Source organism: Eptesicus fuscus, chromosome 3, assembly GCF_027574615.1.
Source record: "Eptesicus fuscus isolate TK198812 chromosome 3, DD_ASM_mEF_20220401, whole genome shotgun sequence".
Lineage (NCBI taxonomy): Eukaryota > Metazoa > Chordata > Mammalia > Chiroptera > Vespertilionidae > Eptesicus > Eptesicus fuscus.
Window position 1 is genome coordinate 5404528 of NC_072475.1, and position 22183 is coordinate 5426710.

General features: G+C 51.4%; 1 protein-coding gene and 1 pseudogene across 1 annotated transcript; both read right to left on the bottom strand.

Annotated features, from left to right (window-relative positions):
* Positions 1 to 640: 640 nt before the first annotated feature.
* On the bottom strand, positions 641 to 17236 carry LOC129148137 (40S ribosomal protein S26-like). Its single transcript, XM_054712812.1, has 4 exons — positions 17183 to 17236; positions 16973 to 17074; positions 1143 to 1259; positions 641 to 928 (listed from the first exon to the last, which is right to left on the bottom strand). The coding sequence occupies exons 1-4, from the start codon at positions 17234 to 17236 to the stop codon at positions 695 to 697; spliced, it is 507 nt and encodes a 168-aa protein (XP_054568787.1). The 3' UTR covers positions 641 to 694.
* A 1220-nt stretch (positions 17237 to 18456) lies between these two features.
* LOC103289904 (tropomodulin-2-like) lies at positions 18457 to 20910 on the bottom strand (annotated as a pseudogene).
* Positions 20911 to 22183: the final 1273 nt, after the last annotated feature.

Below are 22183 nucleotides of genomic sequence, written 5' to 3' on the forward strand. Positions count from 1 at the left end.
ATGGGAAGGTGGAAAGGCGGCTCTGGCCAGAGCGAAGGTGGTGCCGGCAGCCAGGGGAAGGAAGGCCCATTCTTGCATGAATCTTCGTGCATTGGGCCTCTAGTAAATTCTGTTTGCCAAGCCATGGGCATGATTTGGCACCTCCACACCATCCTCCCAGCTCTCAATTACCAGAACTGCGATGTGTGATTTTCCCACATTAGAGTGCCACGATGTTTTTTATTTTTTTTATTTTATTAATTTTTAAAGGGTTTTTATTTTATTTTATTTATTTATTTTAAATAAGTCTGTATTGTTCAGATTATTACAGTTGTTCCTCTTTTTTCCCCCCATAGCTCCCCTCCACCTGGTTCCCTCCCCACCCTTTGCCCTTACCGTCCCCCAAACTGTCCTCATCCATAGGTGTATGATTTTTGTCCAGTCTCTTCCCACACCCCCCACATCCCTTTACCCCTGAGAATTGTCAGTCCACTCCCTTTCTATGCCCCTGATTCTATTATATTCACCAGTTTATTCTGTTCATCAGATTTTTAATTCACTTGATTTTTAGATTCACTTGTCGATAAATATGTATTTGTTGTTTATAATTTTTATCTTTACCTTTTTCTTCTTCTTCTTCTTTTTTATTTTAAGTACAATTTCCACTTATTTTTCCCCCAGAGAAGTTTTCTTCACTCTTTGAAGACTTAGCTCCTTACATGGGCTTTGGTGGAGGTCGTGGGGCAGCACCCGCAGGCCTAAATCGGGGTGGGGGTGTTCGGTCCTTCCAGGCTTCACGAGAACGATTCCTGACTATCTTGCTGTGAATGGCACAGCTCACATAGTAATGCAGCTTCACATACAACTTGGGAAGCACGTAGGCATCGAAGACACTAGCTTTGGCGATGTCCCTAATGGCCGCAGCCTCTACTATGTTTCGAATGACAAACTTCTTTTTAAAAAAATATTTTTATTGATTTTTTACAGAGCGGAAGTGAGAGGGATAGAGAGTTAGAAACATCGATCAGCTGCCTCCTGCACACCCCCCACTGGGGATGTGCTCGCAACCAAGGTACATGCCCTTGACCGGAATTGAACCTGGGACCCTTGAGTCCGCAGGCCGATGCTCTATCCACTGAGCCAAACCAGTCAGGGCGAATGACAAACTTCTTAATGGCCTTTTTCTTGGGAACGTACTGGGCACAGTTGGTGCAATGAATAAGCTGCACATGGCCTCGGCCTTTTTTGGCACGACCATTATTCCTTCTTTTCTTGGTCTTCTTGGAAACAAGGACCCGAGAGAGCTACCTTTTCTTCTTCCTCTTCTTAAAGAACACCTTTCAGCATTTCATATAATACTGGTTTGGTGGTGATGAACTCCTTTAGCTTTTTCTTGTCTATGAAGCTCTTTACCTGACCTTCAATTCTGAATGATATCTTTGCTGGGTAAAGTAATCTTGGTTGTAGGTTCTTGCTATTCATCACTTTGAATATTTCTTGCCACTTCCTTCTGGCCTGAATAGTTTCTGTTGAGAAATCAGCTGACAATCCTATGGGTACTCCCTTGTAGGTAACTGTTTTTCTCTTGCTGCTTTTAATATTCTCTCTTTGTCTTTTGCTCTTGGCATTTTAATTATGATGTGTCTTGGTGTGGTCCTCTTTGGGTTCCTTTTGTTTGGGGTTCTCTGCACTTCCTGGACTTGTAAGTCTATTTCTTTCACCAGGTAGGGGAAGTTTCCTGTCATTATTTCTTCAAATAGGTTTTCAATATCTTGCTCTCTCTCTTCTTCTGGCACCCCATAATTCTAATGTTGGTACGCTTGAAGTTGTCCCAGAGTCTCCTTGCACTATCTTAATATTTTTGGATTCTTTTTGCTCTTCAGATTGGGTGTTTTTTGCTTCCTCATATTTCAAATCATTGATTTGATTCTCAGGATCCTCTAACCTACTGTTGAATCCCTATATATTATTATTTATTTCACTCAGTGTATGCTTACTTTATGACTGGTCCTTTTCCACTTTTTTTGGCATTCTCACTAAGATCCTTGAAAGTATCACTATGTTCCTTGGAGGTTTCTAGAAAATTCTTGAGTAACCTTTTAACCGTGGTTTTGAACTCTATATCCAGTAGTTTGCTTTCTTCCATTTGTGACATGTTTATTTTTCTCTGCATTTTGGCTGCTTCCCTGTGTTTGTTTCTATGTATTGGGTAGCTGCTAAGTCTCCTTGAGTTGACAGAGTGGCCTTGTGTAGTAGGTGTCCTATAGGACCCAGTGGCTCAGCCTCCCCAATCACCTGAGGTGGACACTCTTGGTGCACCCCTTTGTGGGCTGTGTGCACAGTTTTGTTGTAGTTGAGCCTTGATTGCTATTAGTGTCACTGGGAGGAATTGACCTCCAGGCCAATTGGCTGTGGGGACCAGCTGTGAGTACAGTGGGAGAGCTGCTGTGCAGGAGACACCCTTATGGAGCAGGACTTGCTTCAGTGGGGCTTTGTTGTTCACTGAGTCTGCCCCTTGAGTGTGTCGCTTATGGATGTGAAGAGTTGTAATCTGGGTGGTTTCACACTGACCATTTGGTACACTGGCTCTTGGATCTCCTCAGATCAAGGAGGTGCAAAGTCAGCCACTGCCTGGGGCCACCCAGCAGAAGCTACAGAGAGATCTGCAGATTCCTCCTCTTTGTATGGGGTTTGGAAGTGCCCAGCTGTGAAGCAAGGCAGGCTGGTGCTGGTGCTGTTTTTTGGGCCTTTTATTGATAGGTTAGGGCCATGGTTGGCAAACTGTGGCTCGCGAGCCACATGCGGCTCTTTGGCCCCTTGAGTGTGGCTCTTCCACGGTCTGGGCGAGTCTATTTTGAAGAAGTGGCATTAGAAGAAGTTTAAGTTTAAAAAATTTGGCTCTCAAAAGAAATTTCAATCGTACTGTTGATATTTGGCTCTGTTGACTAATGAGTTTGCCGATGACTGGGTTAGGGAATCTCTGACCCAGCTGCAGCTTGTTTCACAGAGTTTTAGCCTGTGCAAGGACAGGCCGTTCATATGCAAAAGCGCTGCATATAGCTTGGGGTTGTAAATTGGGTGGGGCAGGGTCTTAGGGAATCTCCAGGGCGAAGTAAACAGAAATGGCTGCCAGTCAGCTCTGTACCAGGGAGGTCCCAGCACAGGAACAATGACCCCTGAGAGCACCTCCATCTGGAAGAAAGCTGCCCCCAAGTTCCTGCTCCGATGCCAGACAGTCCAGTTTCTCCCCATATGTGTCTGGGTCCCCCAGAGCTTTGCCTGGCATTGGAGCTCAGAGGAAGTGGGAGCTTGTAAATTCGGTTCATGGTGCTGACCTTTTTTTTTTTTTTTAAATATATTTTATTGATTTTTTTACAGAGAGGAAGAGAGAGGGATAGAGAGTTAGAAACATCGATCAGCTGCCTCTTGCACACCCCCTACTGGGGATGTGCCCGCAACCAAGGTACATGCCCTTGACCAGAATCGAACCTGGGACCTTTGAGTCCGCAGGCCGACGCTCTATCCACTGAGCCAAACCGGTTTCGGCGGTGCTGACCTTTTAAGAGGAGCAGCTGGGTCTCCAGCAGCCCATGTGTCACTCAACCACAATCCGCACTGGTTTTTACAGCCTGTAGTTCTTATGGCCCGGCCAGTAGGGACTTCTTTCCCGGCTCTGGGACCCTGGGCTGGGGGTCTGGTGTGGGGCTGAGATCCCTCACTCCTCCAGGCGGCCTCCTTCCTGATTAAAAATAGTGGCACACGTGGGTGCCGGACCAGCCTGTTCTGTGCTTTCGCACCTCCGCACCTCCTACCAGTCTCAGTGTGCTTTCTTCTTTACTTCTCTAGTTGTAGTACTTCCACTCAGCCAGCTTTCCCGTGGTTCTGGATGATAGTTCTGTATTTTAGTTGTAATTAGATGTGGTTGTGGGAGGCAGCAAGTACAGGTGTTTACCTATGCTGCCATCTTGGTTCTCCCTTATTTTTATTTTTTAAATCTTTATTTACTTATTTTTAATCCTTACCCGGGGATATTTTTCCATTGATTTTAGAGAGAGTGGAAGAGAGAGGGAAAGACAGAGAGAAACATCGATGTGAGAGAAACACATCGATTGGTTGCCTCCTGCGCACCCCTGACTAAGGCCCAGCCGGGGAGGAGCCTGCAACCGAGGTACGTGCCCTTGACCGGAATCGAACCAGGGACCCTTTGGTCTGTAGGCCGGCCGACGTTCTATCCACTGAGCCAAACTGGCTAGGGCCCACCATGGTTTTTAATTCAATAATAAAACCAATAGAAACTGTGTGAATAAAAACCAAGAAATGAGCCTGTTTTCCAGCAATATCTGTAATCTGGAAAGCATCCTGAGAGGGCCTGGTAACCATGGCAACAGCACCAGCACAGTGAAGTGGCTCTCAGAGCTCAAGGCGCTCAGGCAGGAGGCTAATCCTCTAACAAAACCGCCTCTGTGTTACGTGGGCCGAGGAAAGCCACGGGCTGTGACAGCAGCCACGTAAACCCTCAGTCCTAAGACCCAGGAGCCATGGGCTGTGACAGCCACATAAACCCTCAGTCCGAGGACCTGAGAGCCATGAGCTGTGACAGCAGCCACACAAACCCTCAGTCTGAGGACCTGAGAGCCACGGGCTGTGACAGCAGCCACGCAAACCCTCAGTACTAGGACCCGGGAGCCACGGGCTGTGACAGCCACGCAAACCCTCAGTCTGAGGATCTGAGAGCCATGAGCTGTGACAGCAGCCACACAAACCCTCAGTCTGAGGACCTGAGAGTCATTGGCTGTGACAGCAGCCACGCAAACCCTCAGTCCTAGGAGCTGAGAGCCACAAGCTGTGACAGCAGCCACACAAACCCTCAGTCCTAAGACCCAGGAGCCATGGGCTGTGACAGCCACGCAAACCCTCAGTCCGAGGACCTGAGAGCCATGAGCTGTGACAGCAGCCACGCAAACCCTCAGTCCTAAGACCCAGGAGCCATGGGCTGTGACAGCCACGCAAACCCTCAGTCCGAGGACCTGAGAGCCACGGGCTGTGACAGCCACACAAACCCTCAGTCTGAGGACCTGAGAGCCACAGGCTGTGACAGCAGCCACACAAACCCTCAGTCTGAGGACCTGAGAGCCACGGGCTGTGACAGCAGCCACGCAAACCCTCAGTCCTAGGACCCGGGAGCCACGGGCTGTGACAGCCACGCAAACCCTCAGTCCGAGGACCTGAGAGCCATGAGCTGTGACAGCAGCCACACAAACCCTCAGTCTGAGGACCTGAGAGCCACGGGCTGTGACAGCAGCCACGCAAACCCTCAGTCCTAGGACCCGGGAGCCACGGGCTGTGACAGCAGCCACACAAACCCTCAGTCCGAGGACCCGGGAGCCACGGGCTGTGACAGCAGCCACGCAAACCCTCAGCCCCAAGCACCCAAGAGGGAAAAATGTGAGTCTTAATCTTCGCTCCGTTGGCTATTTTATGAGAAGATGGATGAAAAGTGCTATCAAAGCTGATGGATGTCTCCACGTAATGCGGATTCTAGAAGGTGTCTTTGCTTGATTCCACGTGTTCCCACAGGCGTGCATTTGACGCCCATCGTCCACATAGTCGGGATGTGTTCTTCAAACTTTCTCGTTTTAGGTACAAAGTGCACCGTCGCCAGGGCTGTCCCGGATGTCTAAGAGGGATGCACAAGCCACCCTCTCTGCAGAGCTGGTTGTAACGTCACTCCCACGGTGGGAGAATCAGGCTTCCGTTCGCTGCCGCCTTAGCTGCTCTTGCCCTCAGCTCCCTCCTCGGAAATGAAGTGGGGTGACAAGTAGCACCCTTTTGGAGGCTGAGATCAGATGATATGTATCTGAAGCTCCTTTGCTCCTATGCGTTTATTTTTCTTCCTGTGATTGTTGTGCCCAGAGTTCAGGGTCCCCAATAATCAACCACTAGGGAGCCTTTTCTCCGATGCAAAAGCAAAGAGTCTCTATTCAAACCCGGGTTTGGCTCCCAGCCTCCTCCTGACGCAGCAGTGGGGCCAGAGAGCGAACTCCGGGGGAGTGATGAATTATAAAGGGTTGGACATTTGGGTGGGCTTAGGGAAGTGACGTGGGTTACAGAGATTGCCTAATTTGGACTGAATCTACTTCTCTACATTCCTATTGGCAGGTTCATGCAATTGTTACATTCTCGCGGTTTTCTAAGAAAAAGGAGTCATATACATAGTTACACAGGATGGAGGGTACAGTACATTTTGTGCTGTCCTGCTCTGCCCTTTCACTAACCACTGATCAACACTGGTCTGGGAAATTTGGGTTTTCTTATTTTCCAGGTGTGAGATTTTGGGTGAATTATTTAACCTCTTTTTAGGCGACTCTTGAGTTCTAAAATGGGAGTAAAAGTCACCGCCCTCCCCTGAATGCTGTGAGCAGTGACCGGGAGAATCCGTGTGCTGTGCTTTGTACTGCGACTGTCGGGTTCAACACTGTTCATGACATCGGCACAGGCTGAATGGCTCAGTTATAGCTAAGTTTGTCAGATCATGGCGTATGTTTTTGGAAACTGTTGGGTTTAGCATCTGGATATTTGCATAAATATGAAATAATAAAAGTACAGAATGCAGTGACAGAAGGGGACATTGAAAGTTGGCCTAATTCTTGGCTTGTGTTTGAACTACAGTTGACGCCTGAACAACACAGGTTTAGGGGCGCTGCCCCCCACATAGTCAAAACTTCACATTCAGCTTTGGCCTCCCCCAAACTTAACTACTAATGATCTACCTCCTGTGGACCAGAAGCCTTACCCATAACATAAACAGTCAACGCATATTTTGTCTGTTATATATATTCTATACAGCATTTTTACAACAAAGTAAGCTAAAGAAAAAGAAATGCTAATTAAGGAATCCATAAGAAAGAAAAAATACATTTGCTGTATTTATTGAAAAAAATCCACGTATAAGTGAACCCATGGGGTTTAAACGGGTGTTCGTCAAGGGTCAACTGGATAGACAAAAAGGAATAGAGAAAACTCGATTCATCTCAATATAAAATATTCAGAGTCAGATTGATCCTGCCTTGGGTTTTTGTTATTGGATATGAATTTAAACGAGACTCTCAGGTTGGGAAGAAGTTCACTAACTAACCTGCATTGGATGCCTACTGTGTGCTGGGTGTTAGCTTACGTTGTCCGAGTTAATCTTCACAGTAAACCTATGAGGGAATGAGGATTGCCCCCAATTTACAGATACAGAAACCAAGGCTCAGAGAGTTTATGTAACTCGCTCACGATTACATGAAAGAGCTTTTGTGATAGTTTTGACGTAAGATCTGGAGACCTTTATATAACAAACAGACTCAGCTGTTTTTGTTGTATCTCCTTTCAGAAGGCGACGGAGCCAATATTTGTGTTTGGCTGTCCAGGGAACCCGAAAGATAGTTTAGGTGCCAAAGACATCTTCGCAGCTTCGTGGTGCTAACCTTGGGGCCTGACTTTGGGAAAACAATATTACAATGACTTCTCAGAAAAGACTGGCCACAAAACAAAACATAGTTGTTGACATCCTCATTAGTAAGAGTGAAAATACGGCATTTAAAACAAACATGGGGGTTGGGGGGAGCTAGCGTCACAATAATTAAGAGTATTAATCCTTCCGAAGGAAGAATCCATATTGCTTCATCTAAAATGATGCCCAGCCGGCATGGCTCGGTGATTGAATGTTGACCTATGAACCAGGAGGTCACGGTTCGATTCCCGGTCAGGGCACGTGCCTGGGTTGCAGGCTCCATTCCCAGTGTGGGGCGTGCAGGAGGCCGCTGATCAATGGTTCTCTCTCATCATAGATGTTTCTCTCTCTCTCCCTCTCCCTTCCTCTCTGAAATCAATGAAAATATATAAAAAAAAAATCAAAGGACCTGAGACACCCACTTCTGGAGCTGGCCAGCCAGGAGTCAGCTCTTCTCGACCACAGACTGTGGCTAAAAATTCTGCCCGGAACACAAACAGCAATTACCTGGTGCCCCTGGGAGTCAAATAGCGGCAGGTTCCGGAGGGGTCACAGCGCAGCCCACAGGGGTGAGCTTCCTGTTTGTGTTTTCTCCCATCCTTTCCTCTTTCAGCTTTGCCTGTGGGCTGTCCCGGCGGTGAAACTATGCCGTGAGTGTGGGCAGCAGGAACCTGAAGAGAAGCCCTTTTTTCTCATGTCTAGCGTCGTGCCCGGCCCTGGGGCCTCCCTGTGGTTGGGCGTGGAGCGAAGGAACCAAGAAGAGAACCACTTTCAGGTTTATGATTTTTACTTAAAACTAGAGGCCCAATGCTCAAAGATTCATGCAAGAATGGGCCTTCCTTCCTCTGGCTGCCGGCACCGCCTTCACTCTGGCCAGAGCCGCCTTTCTGCCTTCCCATGCTGTCCAGAGGCCTGGAGCCGCTGGGGCGGTGTAGAACGCCTGCGTTGTCGCCATGGTGATGACGCAAGCGTCCTGCTCCCCGCCCCCCGGGCCGCTCAGCACCTGTGTATGCAAATTAACCCGCCATCTTTGTTGGCTTAATTTGCATACTCACTCCTAATTGGTTGGTGGGCTTCACGAAGGTACAGTCAATTTGCACCTTTCTCTTTTATTAGTGTAGACGAACAGTTCTGGGGAACGACTGGCTGAGATGGCAAAGCCAGGAGGCACTTGTAGGTGGGATTGTAACACTCGGTTTGGGTTCAACAGGGGCAGGTGACCTGGGGTGGGAGCTGAGGGTGATGGCAGAGGATGCCCAATGCGTTAAACAGAAACGTCTTGAAGAGCTGTTGGAGGGCAAGTGTGAAGGCTGTGAGGGAGGTGGCCCTGTCCTTGCTTGTTCGTAGCACCTCCCAGGAAGGCCTGGCCTCGTAACGCACTGAGTAGAAACTTCTTTTACCAACAGGGAGCGTTACAACTTCAGATCAGCTCTTACGACCACTGAACACACAGAAGGCCAGCCTGGCGGGGGGCTCAGCTGGTTGGAGCGTCGTCTTGTGCACCAAAAGGTTTTGGGTTTGATCCCTGGTTGGGGAGCCTATGGGAGGCAACCGATGGATGTTGCTCTCTCACATCGATGTTTCTCTCTCTCTCCCTCTCCCTTACTCTCTCTTTCAAATCAATAAAAACATACCCTTGGATGAGGATAAAAAGAGTAGAAAACACAAGTGAAATTTATGATGCTTCATTTACAAACTAGGCATTAAGCACACACCATTTTTTACGACCCCCTTTCCAAGATTAAAGCCCCTGACGTGGAAAATGCCTGCTGGGGTCCCTGTGGAGAGTCCTGGGTGGATTCTGTAACCTCTCTGCCCCGACGGAAGCTGATCCTCTGCAAAGCTCTACCCTCCCTTTATTTAAATAAATAAAACTATTTATTCGGTTTCCCTGGTTTTCTAAATGTATGAATTTAACGCCAGTGGTTCGATTCATCCCAGACTTTTTTCAGTAATGGCAGGACACCGCCCTCTCTTACGGGAAGGGTGCTTTTGTGGTCGACGGCCACTCTGTCCCGAGGAACACAGGAAGACGTCGTGTTCATGGTTCCGTGGGTGGGACTGGGCACGTCCAACAAAAATACCGATGACAGGGCGTCTCTGCTAGTTCAGCAGCTCGGGGGTTTCCCAAAGTCCTTTTCGTGTGACCAGGGCTTGTGGCAAGTGGCAGAATGAACAAACACACTGTCCCCCAAATACGGACCATGACCAGAGTAAAAAGGTGGAGAGACAGGGCACTGTCCCCCAAGGCCCCTGTCCCCTGCATCCTCCCCCTTGGTGCTCCCAGCCTGTGGCCCAGGCTGCTGTCCCCTGCGTCCTCCCCCTCGGTGCTCCCAGCCTGTGGCCGAGGTCCCTGTCCCCTGCGTCCTCCCCCTCGGTGCTCCCAGCCCGTAGCCTCGGGTGCTGCCCTTCTGCTGGTAGTGCTTTTGTTTTAACGGAGCCCTTCCATTCAGTTTCAGTCTGAATGACTAGCAGCTGGCTGTCCCCAGCGATGGGGTGAGAACAGAAAGCACTGCTGACTTTTCCTCGTCCTCCTCAACCTACGAGCCCCAGAGGAGGGGTTCTCGGGGTCATAGCGAGGCAGGCAGGGGTTCCCTCAGCTCTGCCTGCGCATTATTTCACCCTTAAAGGGTAACGCCGTGCGAGGTTCGGCAGCAGAAAAACAAATGACATGAGCCCGGCTGGTGTGGCTCAGTGGTTGACGTTGACCTTTGAACCAGGAGGTCACAGTTTGATTCTCCATCGGGGCACGTGCCTGGGTTGGAGGCTTGATTCCCAGTAGAGGGCGTGCAGGAGGCAGCGGATAGGTGATTCTCTCTCATCATTGTTTCTAGTTCTCTCTCTCTCTCTCTCTGAAATCAATAAAAATTTATCTTAAAAAATGACATGAGGTCTCTGTCCCCAACGTGAGCCCAGAGATGGTGGCCCCCATGGTGCAGGGTGGCGAGGGCTGCTGCAGGGGCAGGGACAAACATGGCAGGAGGAGGAAGTCACTGACTCTGAGCAGGGGCGAGAAGGTGGCATTTGATGTGGGTTTTGATGGATGCATAGGAGTTTTCTAGGGCCCTGGGGAAGGGAAGAGAGGGCAGGAGAGGAATAAATAATGGCAGAGCGGTGTGTCCCAAGTGGCAGACTGGTTGGTGAGAGGGGCTGGACAGCGCCTGGCCAGGTGAGCAGCTGGGGCCAATGAACCGTCCTTCAGTGCCCATGCCTCTGACCAGGAGTGACCATGGGGTTCAAGCAAGGGCCCCATTTAATGAGGCGAGCGTCTCCTGGCAGCGGCGCTCAGGAGGCCAATCCTGGGTGCTTGAAAGTGCCAGGCAGAGATGGGGAGGCCTGGGCTGGGCTTGGAGGAGGAGCTGGGGGACAGACAGGCTTAGGGGGGACTTACCAGATTCTGTGACAGTGAGAGAGGAGGGGCCTCGGGCTTCTGTCCCGGGTGTCAGGCTGGAGAGTGACAGTCCTGTGAGCTGTGGCAATTGTCAGAGAGCAGACAGGTGGAGGAGCTTACAGAGGGGCATAGCATGTCCCAGCCGCCCCCACCATGCCCCGGCTGTCAGAGATGCAGCCTGGAGGAGGGGGCGCGGCCGGGGCGAGGCTGCCCACAGGTTTCTGTGCGAGGCAGGCATTTGGGCTGGCGTGGGCATTTCCTTGCCTGGGCCTTCCATAAACGGGGGTCGGCCCATTGGCCGGGGCCTGGGTCTCAGCCCAATGAGTGGATTGGAGTGTCCTGCTTTTCCACTTGCTTCTTTTTGGACAAGACCTGTGAGAACTCCAGCCTTCTGGGTGGGGTGGGGGTGGCAAGGCAGAAAGTGCTGAGAAAAGCATGTTCTTATTAAAAAAAATATTTTTTTTTATTGATTTCAAAGAGGAAGGGATAGGGAGACAGAGATAGAAACATCAATGAGAAAGAATCATTGACTGGCCGCTCCTTGCATGTTCCTGGGCATGTGCCCTGACTGGGAATCAAACCCGCAACCCAGGCATGTGCCCTGACCAGGAATCAAACCGTGACCTCCTGGCTTGTAAGTCAATGCTCCACCACTGAGCCACGCCAGCCGGGGGAAAGGCATGCTCTCTTGGCTCCGGGGAGAGGGGGGCCCTGCTTGAAAAACATTCCGTAAACACCAGGCTTTTCTTAAAACATTCACATTTGCTGCCAAGCACAGCAGTTAGTTTGTGCCCCGTGGACTTGGGGGACAGTGTGGTCTGGCTCCGCAAATATGAAAAATTCAAGTTCAAGTCCACGTCTCCAAGTGCCTCCACAAGGCTCCTTTCATCCGTGTGCATGGACCGAGACGTCTTGTTGCCAAATGGGCGTCAGATCTCAGCAGAAGTAACAGAGGTATCACACCACGACTTATTTATTTTGCTTTAGCGGGGATCTGGGAACATCAGTCCTCCAACACGCTCTTTGCAAAATGGGTTGCATGATTAGCGAGGCGAGGAAAAGGCTGCCTTCTCGATGCCCCTCTGGAACCTTCACAAGTCAAGTAAAGGCTCTGAGAAGGCCTGCACTAAAAAACTACATAGTCATGCACAATAGGAGGGCTATAGTTAACAGTGCTGTTCTGCATATTTGAAAGTTGCCAAGAGAATGGATCTTAAACATTCTCGTCACAAGGAAACACTGTAACTAAGTGAGGTGATGGATGTTAACTGAACTTATTATTTAAAAAAAATATATTTTTATTGATTTTTTACAGAGAGGAAGGGAGAGGGATAGAGAGTTAGACGTTTCTCTCGCATCGATGTCCACCCCCAGTCAGATCCATCGGCTCTTCCTCTTTACCCCTCACATTCTGTTAAACTTCTGCTAACCTCCACGTCCTGGTCCAGCTCCTGACCTGGCCAGTGACTGACACACTCAGGGGGCAGACTCAGTGAGCACAAAAGCCCCACTGAAGCAAGTCTTATCTCATAAGGGTGTCTCTAGCAGAGAAGTTCTCCCATCATAGACACAGCTGATCCTCACAGCCAATTGGCCTAGAGGTCAATTCCCTGCAGTGATACCAACAACGATCAAGGCTTAACTACAATAAGACTGTGCACACAGCCCACAAAGGGGTGCACCAAGAGTGTTCACCTCAGGTAACTGGGGAGGCTGAGCCACTGGGCCCTATAGGACACCTAGCATGCAAAGCCACTCTATCAACTCAAGGAAGCAGGCAAAATGCGGAGACAATGAAACAGGTCACAAATGAAAGAAATGTAGGAAAGCAAATTACTGGTTATAGAGTTCAAAACCATGGTTATAAGGTTTTTCAAGAATTTTCTAGAAAAGGTCGATAAATTTAGTGAGACCCTCGAGGATATGAAAAAGGACCAACTAGAAATTAAGCATACACTGCCTGAAATAAAAAATAATATACAGAGATCCAACAGCAGACTAGAGGATCGCAAGAATCAAGTCAAAGATTTGAAATACAAAAAAGCAAAAAACACTCAACCAGAAAAGCAAAAAGAAAAAAGAATCCAAAAATATCAAGATAGTGTAAGGAGCCTCTGGGACAACTTCAAGCGTACCAACATCCGAATTATGGGGGTGCCAGAAGAAGAGAGAGAGCTAGATATTGAAAACCTATTTGAAGAAATAATGACAGAAAACTTCCCCCACCTGGTGAAAGAAATAGACTTACAAGTCCAGGAAGCGCAGAGAACCCCAAACAAAAGGAATCCAAAGAGGACCACATCAGATTCCTGCAACAGAGAGGAATTGACAGGAGTGCTCCAGCCATGAAGTCAGAAGAGAAACAGTCCAGAGATGGAAGACGTTGACCATGCCTTTCCATACTAGCAGTCAGCAGATGTGCGTCACTGCAGATTGCCCAGGACCAAACCAGAGAGGGTCGGACCTGCATTACCACCATTTGTCCACCATCTAGAACTGAAATATCATTGCTGCTATGTACACATAAACAACTGTTGGACATAGAAATCGGGACTCAAAAGAACTGTTGGCCCAGAAAGAAACTCACTATAGACTGATTCATTTGCCTCTCAGCATAACCATTACTGCTTGTCTCATTTTCAGTTCCTATAAGTGTATTCCTAGTATCACATGAGCTCACTCATCTAGGGGAAATGATGAACAACATAGACTGAAGAACAAGAAGAGCATTGATCCGACTGTCAGACCTCAGAGGGAAGGTAGGGGAGGGTGGGGACAAGGGAGATAGATCAACCAAAGGACTTGTGTGCTTGCATATGAGCCTAACCAGTGATCACGGACAACAGGGGGATGGGGGCATGCGTGTGTGTGTGTGGGGGGGTTTGGGATGGGAATGGGAGGGGTTGATGACAAATATGTGATACCTTAATCAATAAAGTAATTAAAAAAAAAGAGGACCACATCAAGACACATCATAATTAAAATGCCAAGAGCAAAAGACAAAGAGAGAATATTAAAAGCAGCAAGAGAAAAACAGTTAGTTACCTACAAGGGAGCACCCATATGATTGTCAGCTGATTTCTCAACAGAAACTATGCAGGCCAGATGGGAGTGGCAAGAAATATTCAAAGTGATGAATAGCAAGAACCTGCAACCAAGATTACTCTACCCAGCAAAGCTATCATTCAGAATTGAAGGTCAGGTAAAGAGCTTCACAGATAACACAAAGCTAAAGGAGTTCATCACCGCCAAACCAGTATTATATGAAATGCTGAAGGGTATTCTTTAAGAAGAGGAAGAAGAAGAAAAAGGTAAAGATAAAAATTATGAATAACAAATACATATCTATCAACAAGTGAATCTAAAAATCAAGTGAATAAAAAAATCTGATGAACAGAATAAACTGGTGAATATAATAGAATCAGGGGCATAGAAAGGGAGTGGACTGACAATTCTCGGGGGGAAAGGGGTGTAGGGGGTGCGGGAAGAGACTGGACAAAAATTGTACACCTATGGATGAGGACAGTGCGGCGGTAGGGGGGGGCGGTAAGGGCAGAGGGTGGGGTGGGAACCGGGTGGAGGGGAGCTATGGGGGAAAAAAGAGGAACAATTGTAATAATCTGAACAATAAAGATTCATTAAATTAAAAACAAAATTAACAACAGCAAAAAGAACAACAACAACAAAAAAGGAAGTACGAAATACAGCAGGTACTGAGGCAAGTTCCCATACTATTAACGTCACATTGGCCGTGGCCTGAGGGCTGGGGGCTCTATTTCTCAGAGGTGCCCGTGTCGTCTGAACTCAGCCCTCCTCGCTCACCTGACCTCTTTAAGCCAGTGCAGACTGCCCTTTCTGGTCCCACTCAGAGTGAGGACCCCTTCATTGCCTGGGAAGGTTTGGTCCCATCTACTTAGAGCAGTGGTCGGCAAACTGTGGCTCTCGAGCCACATGCGGCTCTTTGACCCCTTGAGTTTTTAGCAAAGGCCAGCTTAGGAGTACCCTAATTAAGTTAATAACACTGTTCCTACCTATATAGTTTAAGTTTAAAAAATGTGGCTCTCAAAAGAAATTTCAATTGTTATACTGTTGATATTTGGCTCTGTTGACTAATGAGTTTGCTGACCACTGACTTAGAGGGGTGAGCGGCCGGCCATGCTCATCCCAACCTTAGGGCGTCACTGGCCACAACCTTGGAGGGCTGTCCTGACTCCAGCCAATAGCTCCTCGGCCCCTCGAGGGGTCGGGATTACAATTACGTTCTGCAGCCCCCACCCAGTCGGGGAGAAGCGGGCCTCTTGGTGGGGGGTGGTGTCAGGCCAGGCGGGGCAGGCTTTTCTGGGCCATGTGGGCAGGGTGTCCCCCGATGGCTTCGCTGGGGCCCCAGGACGGTCAGCCACTCGGCCTGCGTGTGCACCACCCTCTAGGCTGCAGGCACGTCCTCTGAGCGCAGACTCAGCTCCCACAGCCCCCTCCCGCCACGCCAGCCTCCAGTCAGAGTCTCAGCCCCCACAGCCCCCTCGCGCCACGCCACGCCAGCTTTGTTTAACGGTTCAGAAACCTGCCGTGGGCCTGAAAAACCTTCCTGGCTCCCTCATGCTAATTAGGGCAGCAGCTGCCCTGGGAACCCATCTTCAGGCCTCAGAGAACCTCTGCCCAGCTCTCTGAGTTCACACAGGGTCCAGGGACTGTCTTGCTCAGAGGCTGCGTGCACCCAGGTTCTTCCCTCGGAGGTGCAGGGTTCTCCACGGAGACGCATTTCTGACCTCAGAGATGGGGGAGGGCACAAACCCCCTCCCTCCGGGATCACCAGCCTGGATGAGGAGGGAGGGTCTCTCCCTGCCTCCCAACCCCCCCCCCCCCCCCCCGAGACCCAACCAGAGGCATGACAGAGTTCCCTGCTCTCTCTGTTCCCCGGGCCTCTGCACACATCGTTGCGGTTTGCTCCTTCATTCCCTCACTTATTTATTCAACAACTATTGTTGGGCAGCCCTCTGCCCCGCCCAGCCCGCTGCTGGGGACGTGGTGTGCACCCTGAGCCCTGCTCTGCCAGGGGCCACAGGGCACACGCCAGGGAGTAAATGGATGCCAGGCAGCCCAGCAGAGCAAGGCGGGCAAGGGCCTAGGTGGTGAGGGGGAGGCTGTGTGCCCTAGACAGTGTTCAGGGAAGGCCTGAGCGGAGCCAGGGTGAAGCAGGGAGAGTCCCGTGAATACCTGGGAGAGGAACATTCCGGAAGAGGGGTGAGGAGGCGCACAGAGCCTGTGATGGGAATGAGCTCAGCCCACCTGAGGAGCAAGGAGGCTGATGGGGCAGGTGGACTTTGGCCAGGAGCCCCATTCGGTAGTAAAACTGTCCCGTCTGAGAAATTGCCCTCTTTCGCAGGGCCAGCCCCGATAACGTGTGCTCTGCTGCTGTCTGTGGGCCCGGGCCCGACTGCCTCAGGCATGTGGCAATGACTGGAGACAACATGCGTGTGTGTGTGTGTGTGTGTGTGTGTGTGTGTGCGCGCGCGCGCGCGCACGCTCCTGGCCTTAGAGGCCTGGGATCCTGCTAAACACCCTACAACACACAAGTCAGTCCTCAATGAAGAACTAGTTGACCCCCAGTGTTAGTTGTGCTGAGGTTGGGACCCCTGTTTGGGGTCTCAGCAACCTGGGAAGCCTGGGTGCTTTGATGGCGGTCTCGGTCCCGTGCTCTGGAGGACCTGGGGGGCGGGCGTGGGGGACATGTGGGAAGAGGCGAAGCTGCTGTCAAGGGCAGCATTTGCATGGCCCACAGGTGAGATCCAGCCATGAGGAGGGGGCAGAGCAGGGCACTGCCTGGGTCCTCTTGCAGCTTCGCAAGGGCCCCGACCCCTGCGTCCCCGACCCCTGCCTCTCTGGTCGGAGTGTGAGCAAGGCTGTGAGATTTGTGCGCACTGACCTATCTGGTCTGCTCTGTTCTATGAGCCCATTTCCCACATGGTAAGACTGAGTCGTGGCAGGCAAATTCCTGCCTCGGGGCCTCCCCTCTGCCTGGAAGGCTCTCTCCACACCTTCTTGTGGCCTTTTCATCATCCCAGTCTTAGCTGGACCATGGCTGTGCGAGGCCCTGAGGGGACACTCACCCTCCGCTTCTCAGTTCTGTCTTCCCCAGGCACCTTCCTCCGGTCCTGCCCTGTGTCCCAGTCCTCCAGGATGCCCAAGGCTGGTCCGGTGAGCCATCTGAGCTGAGGGGCCTGTGGCTGACAGAGGTGTGACACCTGGAGGCGATGGGGAAGGCAGGCAGGGAGGGAGAGGGCAAGGAGGCGGGGGTGTGGAGGGAGGGCAGGCGTTACCTTATCCACCCTCTGGGCTGGCGCCAGCTCCATCCAGGGGCTGTGAGGCTGCATCCTGCCTGGGTGTGCTGGCTAGCAGTGCTCAGCCCCAGCGCCAGGCCCATGTGGTTACCTAAGGGTCCTGCTGCCTGTCGGCCAGGGCGGGGCGCTGGGGAGCTGTCACATCTGGGCTGCTGATGGCGCTACCCTGCCACTATGCTCTCACTCATCAGCTTCTTCCCTGCGCCCGCCCTGCAACCCACAGCTCCTCCTGCTAGTTCTGAGGCCTCTTCCTCACCCTGACTCTCAACCGGCTCTGCATCTTGTTTTTTAAAACATCATTTTTGATTCTTGTCACCCACTAAGATCTGCACGTGCCCACTGGTGCAAGTTGCCAGAGGTGCCCGTGAGCAAATACAACAACTGTAGGTGTTAAAATCCCAGGTAAGTAAGTGGCGCTAGAAAAAAGAAAATTACTAGTTGTGTTAATTGAAATGAACAACCTTTTAAAAACTAGATTTTTATTGACTTCAGAGAGGAAGGGAGAGGGGGAGAGAGATAGAAACATCAGTGGTGAGAGAGAATCATTGATCAGCTGCCTCCTGCACGCCCCACAATGGGGATCGAGCCTGCAACCCAGGCATGTGCCCTGACTGGGAATCCAGGTGGTGACTTCTTGGTTCATGGGTCGATGCTCAACCACGGAGCCACGCCAGCCAGGCTTAAAAGGAGGACCTTTTTTCGGTGTTTCAAGAGCGTTACTGCAGCTTGGTTTGACATTTGTACTGTTTCTATCATTAGTAAAGTTATGGCTTCTTGTAGGAAAATAATTTTATATATATATATATATATATATATATATATATATATATATATATCCTTGAAGCCCAAATGGATGCATTGCTCAGGAGGCAGATAAAGACTAGTGGCCTTGAAGACCAAATGGAACCATCACTCAGAAAGAAGGTCAAGGACAGACCCTCTGTGAAAAGGAGTCAGTGTCTCGGGGCTGATCTTTACAGCATCTTGGTGCTAATTTTACAAGGACCAGGACAGAAAGCAGACGGGAAACTCACGTAGCTGTTACGTGTCATTTTTAGGTTTTTTCCTCCCACCTCCTAACCCTATGTGCACAGCGAGCTTGGGAGGAGATGTCAGGGCGATTTCCTCAAGGTGTTAGGCCTGTCGCCCTCTCTGATCGCCGGCCGTGCGGACAATGAAGCGCACCACAAAGGTTCAACCGCGCTCTACTGATCTGACTCCGGTAATCACAGCATCGGACACTTCGTTCTGTTTCAGAAGAAGAGTTTTTGTTCCTTTTTAAATGGCCGCCGGGTGGAAACTTCGCCTCTTGTGGAAACTGACCCTTGGTCTCCTTCAACTCACGTTTCACAAACCAGGTCAGGACTCTCTGTGGTGGCAGCCGCCCCCTTGCTCGTGGCCCTTGCTCGGTAAACCGATATCCAAGTTCAAGGACCCTTGAATTCTCCAGGAGCATCTGGGCAATGTCCATCTCTACGGCTGTTCCAACTGCTGTCCCTGGCTGTCCATCCTGGTTTGGGTCACGGTGTCATGTTCTCTTAGCGCCTCTGCAGGGCTGGGACCCGAGTTCCTGTTAGAAAACTGGGTTCTATGAGTAGGCTTTTCTAGGTCTGGTTTACTTTCAGAATATCTGCAACAGCAATCGCCCCGGGGTCACTGCTGCGGGCTGTGAGTTACATGCAGGTTGTTGTCCAGAGCATCTGCCAATTCCTCGAGGGCCGGAACTGGAGTGTCTGCGGCTGAGATTGGCTCCTTGGAGGCCGGGATGGCTGGCTTTCAGCTGCAGCCTTACTCCCACCTCTGTGGGGTTGGGTGGTTGCTCAGAGGCTTGACCTTTCACCTTTGACCACATTTCTCTCAGGCCCTTGATATGGGATGTTTCTTCACCAAACTTTGGATTATTGAGCACATTGTGTAGAGTTCAGTGTCGGAGGCACTGGCCAGAGTTTCTTCTGGTTCTGGATCCAGGGTCACGTTCCCTTCCTCTGGGAAAGACGCTTCTCTCCCTTTCTTTTCTCCGGGAAGGGCAGGGTCTTCCCCGTCTCTCCATTCCAAAGCCTCCTTCTCCAGGGACGTGAGGAGGCAGGTGCTCAGGGTCAGATGCCTGGTGGCTGCTCTCTGTCTGGTGTTTCTGTTGGAATCCAGCTCGTGGCAGGGCACTCGGGGGATCTAGGTCATCGGGAACATTTTCCAAGAGTTCCAATTCCTCTTCGGAGAGTTTGCCAAGAAGTCCATCTTCATCAATGTCCATGTATTTCTCTAACTCTTTTTATTATTATTAATCCCCACGGGAAGAAATTTTTTCCATTGATTTTTAGAGAGATTGGAGGAGGCGGCGGGGCGGGGGGGGGGGGGGGGGGGGCGGTGAGAAACATTGATGTGAGAGAGACACATCAATTGGTTGCCTCCCATATGAGGGATCGAACCTACAACCCAGGTAGGTAGGTGCCCTTGACCAGGAATTGAACCTGAGACCCTTCAGTGCCCAGTCAGATGCTCTAACCACTGAGCAACAACGGCCAGGGCTCCATGCTTTTTGGAAAGGGAGTGCCGTGGTTTCTTACACGCCTTTCTCATGGACCATGAACATGTAAGTGGGCCTCAGAATACCGTGTGTGAGCCTGTCCCAGAGTGGCGGTGTGAGCCCTCAGTCTGTCCCCAGGGAGCAGGGCCCTGAGGTAGCGGGATCAACAGCAGGGGCAGCATCAGATTCTGCATCTGGTCGGCTGTGGCACTCCACCTCCTTAAACATTCGGGGCTTCTTCACCCCTCCCTCACATGAGCCCATTTCATTCGTCTTTGCCCAAGAAGGATCCCATGCCAGCCACAGGAAACTCAGGCGTGGCATTGTTCTGAAGCGAGTGGACATGTGAGATTGAGGAAAAGAAGTCTGATTCATTCGGCCAGGGGTAGGGCCCGAGCATTGGGGAGTCTCAAAATTTCCAGACACGGCTGACATCCACTGAATTAGATGATCCTGACTCTTAAAAAGTATCCGTGTGTACTGTTGTAGATAAGTATATGCATATTTTCCCTGCCAGAGAAAGCTGGGGTCCCAATGGCATCATCCCATCCATCTCACTACTCATCACGCCTCTTAACTTCTCTGCGCCTCAGTTTCCTCCTCTGTGAAATGGGAATTGGAATAGTACCTACTGCATTCGGTTCTCCTAAGGATTAAACAGCCCCCACACCCCCCCCCCCCCATTCCCTAATCTGACCTTGACTCATTGCTGTAAACAGCCCGTTTGCTATGAAAAAGCCTCTTTTCTGAAAGGGGGGAGGGTGTTCTTTCTGGAGGCATCAGGGCTTTGGGGAGCACAGGACCGCGCGGCCTCCCGAGAACAGAGTGTTCGAAAGTTAACTCTGGACCCGTCCCCCGGGAGGGCAGGGGGTGCGCTCCAAGAAGGCGCCGCCCTAAGGGGACGTGGGCAAATTCCAACACCGCGAGCGTCTGGCGCGCAGGGAAGGATGCTCTTCCCTGGAGGCCGCGGAGGGGAACTTTGCAGACGGTTCCTGCCGCCTCCCGGACACCCGGAGCCGGGTCCTGCGGCTTCTCGGAGCCCCGCGGGGCGGTGGAGGGGATTGGGGCGTCCCTCTACTCGCGTCCGCCCCACAGTCGCCGGGCGCAGCGTGTGGCCCTCCACCTTCCCCCGCCCCTCACCGCCGTCGCCAGCCTCCGCACCTATCAGATTCAGGGCGCACATCGCCGCTCTTCCTCCCCCCGGGGTGCTGCGCGGAGGTGTGAGCGGCGCACGGCCGGGACCCCGCTCCTCCCCGACCCCCCAGGCCGGGCTCCGCTGGCCCCCGAGGGGCGCTGAGCTTCCTGCGGCTGCAGCCGGGCCGGACCGCACCGCACCGCACCGCAGAGGGAGTGCGGGCGCACCGCGAGGGCCGGAGGTGCAGGCACGCCGGGGCCGGGCTGGGCGCGTGGGCACGGGGGCCAGAGGAGGTGTGGGCGCAGGGCCGGGGCTCTGAGGGTGCAGAAGCGCGGGGGCGCGGGGGACGCAGGAGGTGGGGGCGCGCGGGGACTGGGGGAGGTGGAGCGGGGTGGCGGGGGGGACGCAGGAGGTGGGGGCGCGCGGGGACTGGGGGAGGTGGAGCGGGGTGGGGGGGACGCAGGAGGTGGGGGCGCAGGGCCTCAGGGGTCGAAGGCAGGAGATTTAGGGGCCGGAGTTGCTGGGGGTGGGGAGGGGGACGCCGGGGTCCCCCAGGAGGTGCGGACCCGGGGACTCTGGCGAGGGTGGGGGCTGGCGTTGGCCCGGCCTTGTGCGTTTTTGACTTGAGAGCCCTTCCGAGGACGTGCACTGCAGGCTGTGGTCCTTTTATTCTCCTTTTTATATTAAGGGGGGAAAATGGTGACAAATTTCTTCAAACTTGATCTACCAATGTATTCATTTTTTCATATACGTGTGTGTGTGTGTGTGTGTGTGTGTGAGAGAGAGAGAGAGAGAGAGAGAGAGAGAACATTCCAGCTCTACTCTCAGCACATTTCCGTTATACAACACAGGGTTTCACGTGTGGTCCCATGTCCGGCCCAGGGTCCTCAGAACCTCTCCTTATTTTCCCAGCTCAGCCCCCTCTCCTCTGTCTCTCTGAGCTTGACCTTTTTTTTTTTTTTTTTTTTTTGGCGCCGTGGAGTCCTGGAGTATTTGTCTTTGTAGGGACGGCTCCTTTCCCTTAGCGCGATGTCCTCCTGTCAAGGCTTCCTTCTTTGTTACAGACGGCATACTAGTTCCTCGTAGGTAAACACAGCATCGGCTTCATCTGTTCATGCGTCCACAGACACTTAGGTTGCTTCCACACCTTGGCTGTTAGGAGGAATGCTGCAGCGAACACGGGAGTACAGACATCTCTTGGAGATGTTTTCGTTTTCTTGGAATTACATGCCCAGGAGTGGGGTTGCCGGGTCCTAGGGTAGTTCTGCTTTTAGTTTCTGAGGAGCCTCTAGTGTTTTCTGTAGTGGCCGGGCCAGTACAT

Excerpts from the sequence above, each read along its gene's own strand:
- LOC129148137 (XM_054712812.1), bottom strand. The coding sequence starts at position 17,236 with ATGCAGCCTCACAGCCCCTGGATGGAGCTGGCGCCAGCCCAGAGGGTG. Across the intron at positions 17,075-17,182 it reads CAGCCCAGAGGGTGGATAAG|CTCAGATGGCTCACCGGACC; the intron begins GTAACGCCTGCC and ends CAGGCCCCTCAG. Across the intron at positions 1,260-16,972 it reads ACAGAACTGAGAAGCGGAGG|AAGACCAAGAAAAGAAGGAA; the intron begins GTGAGTGTCCCC and ends CTTGTTTCCAAG.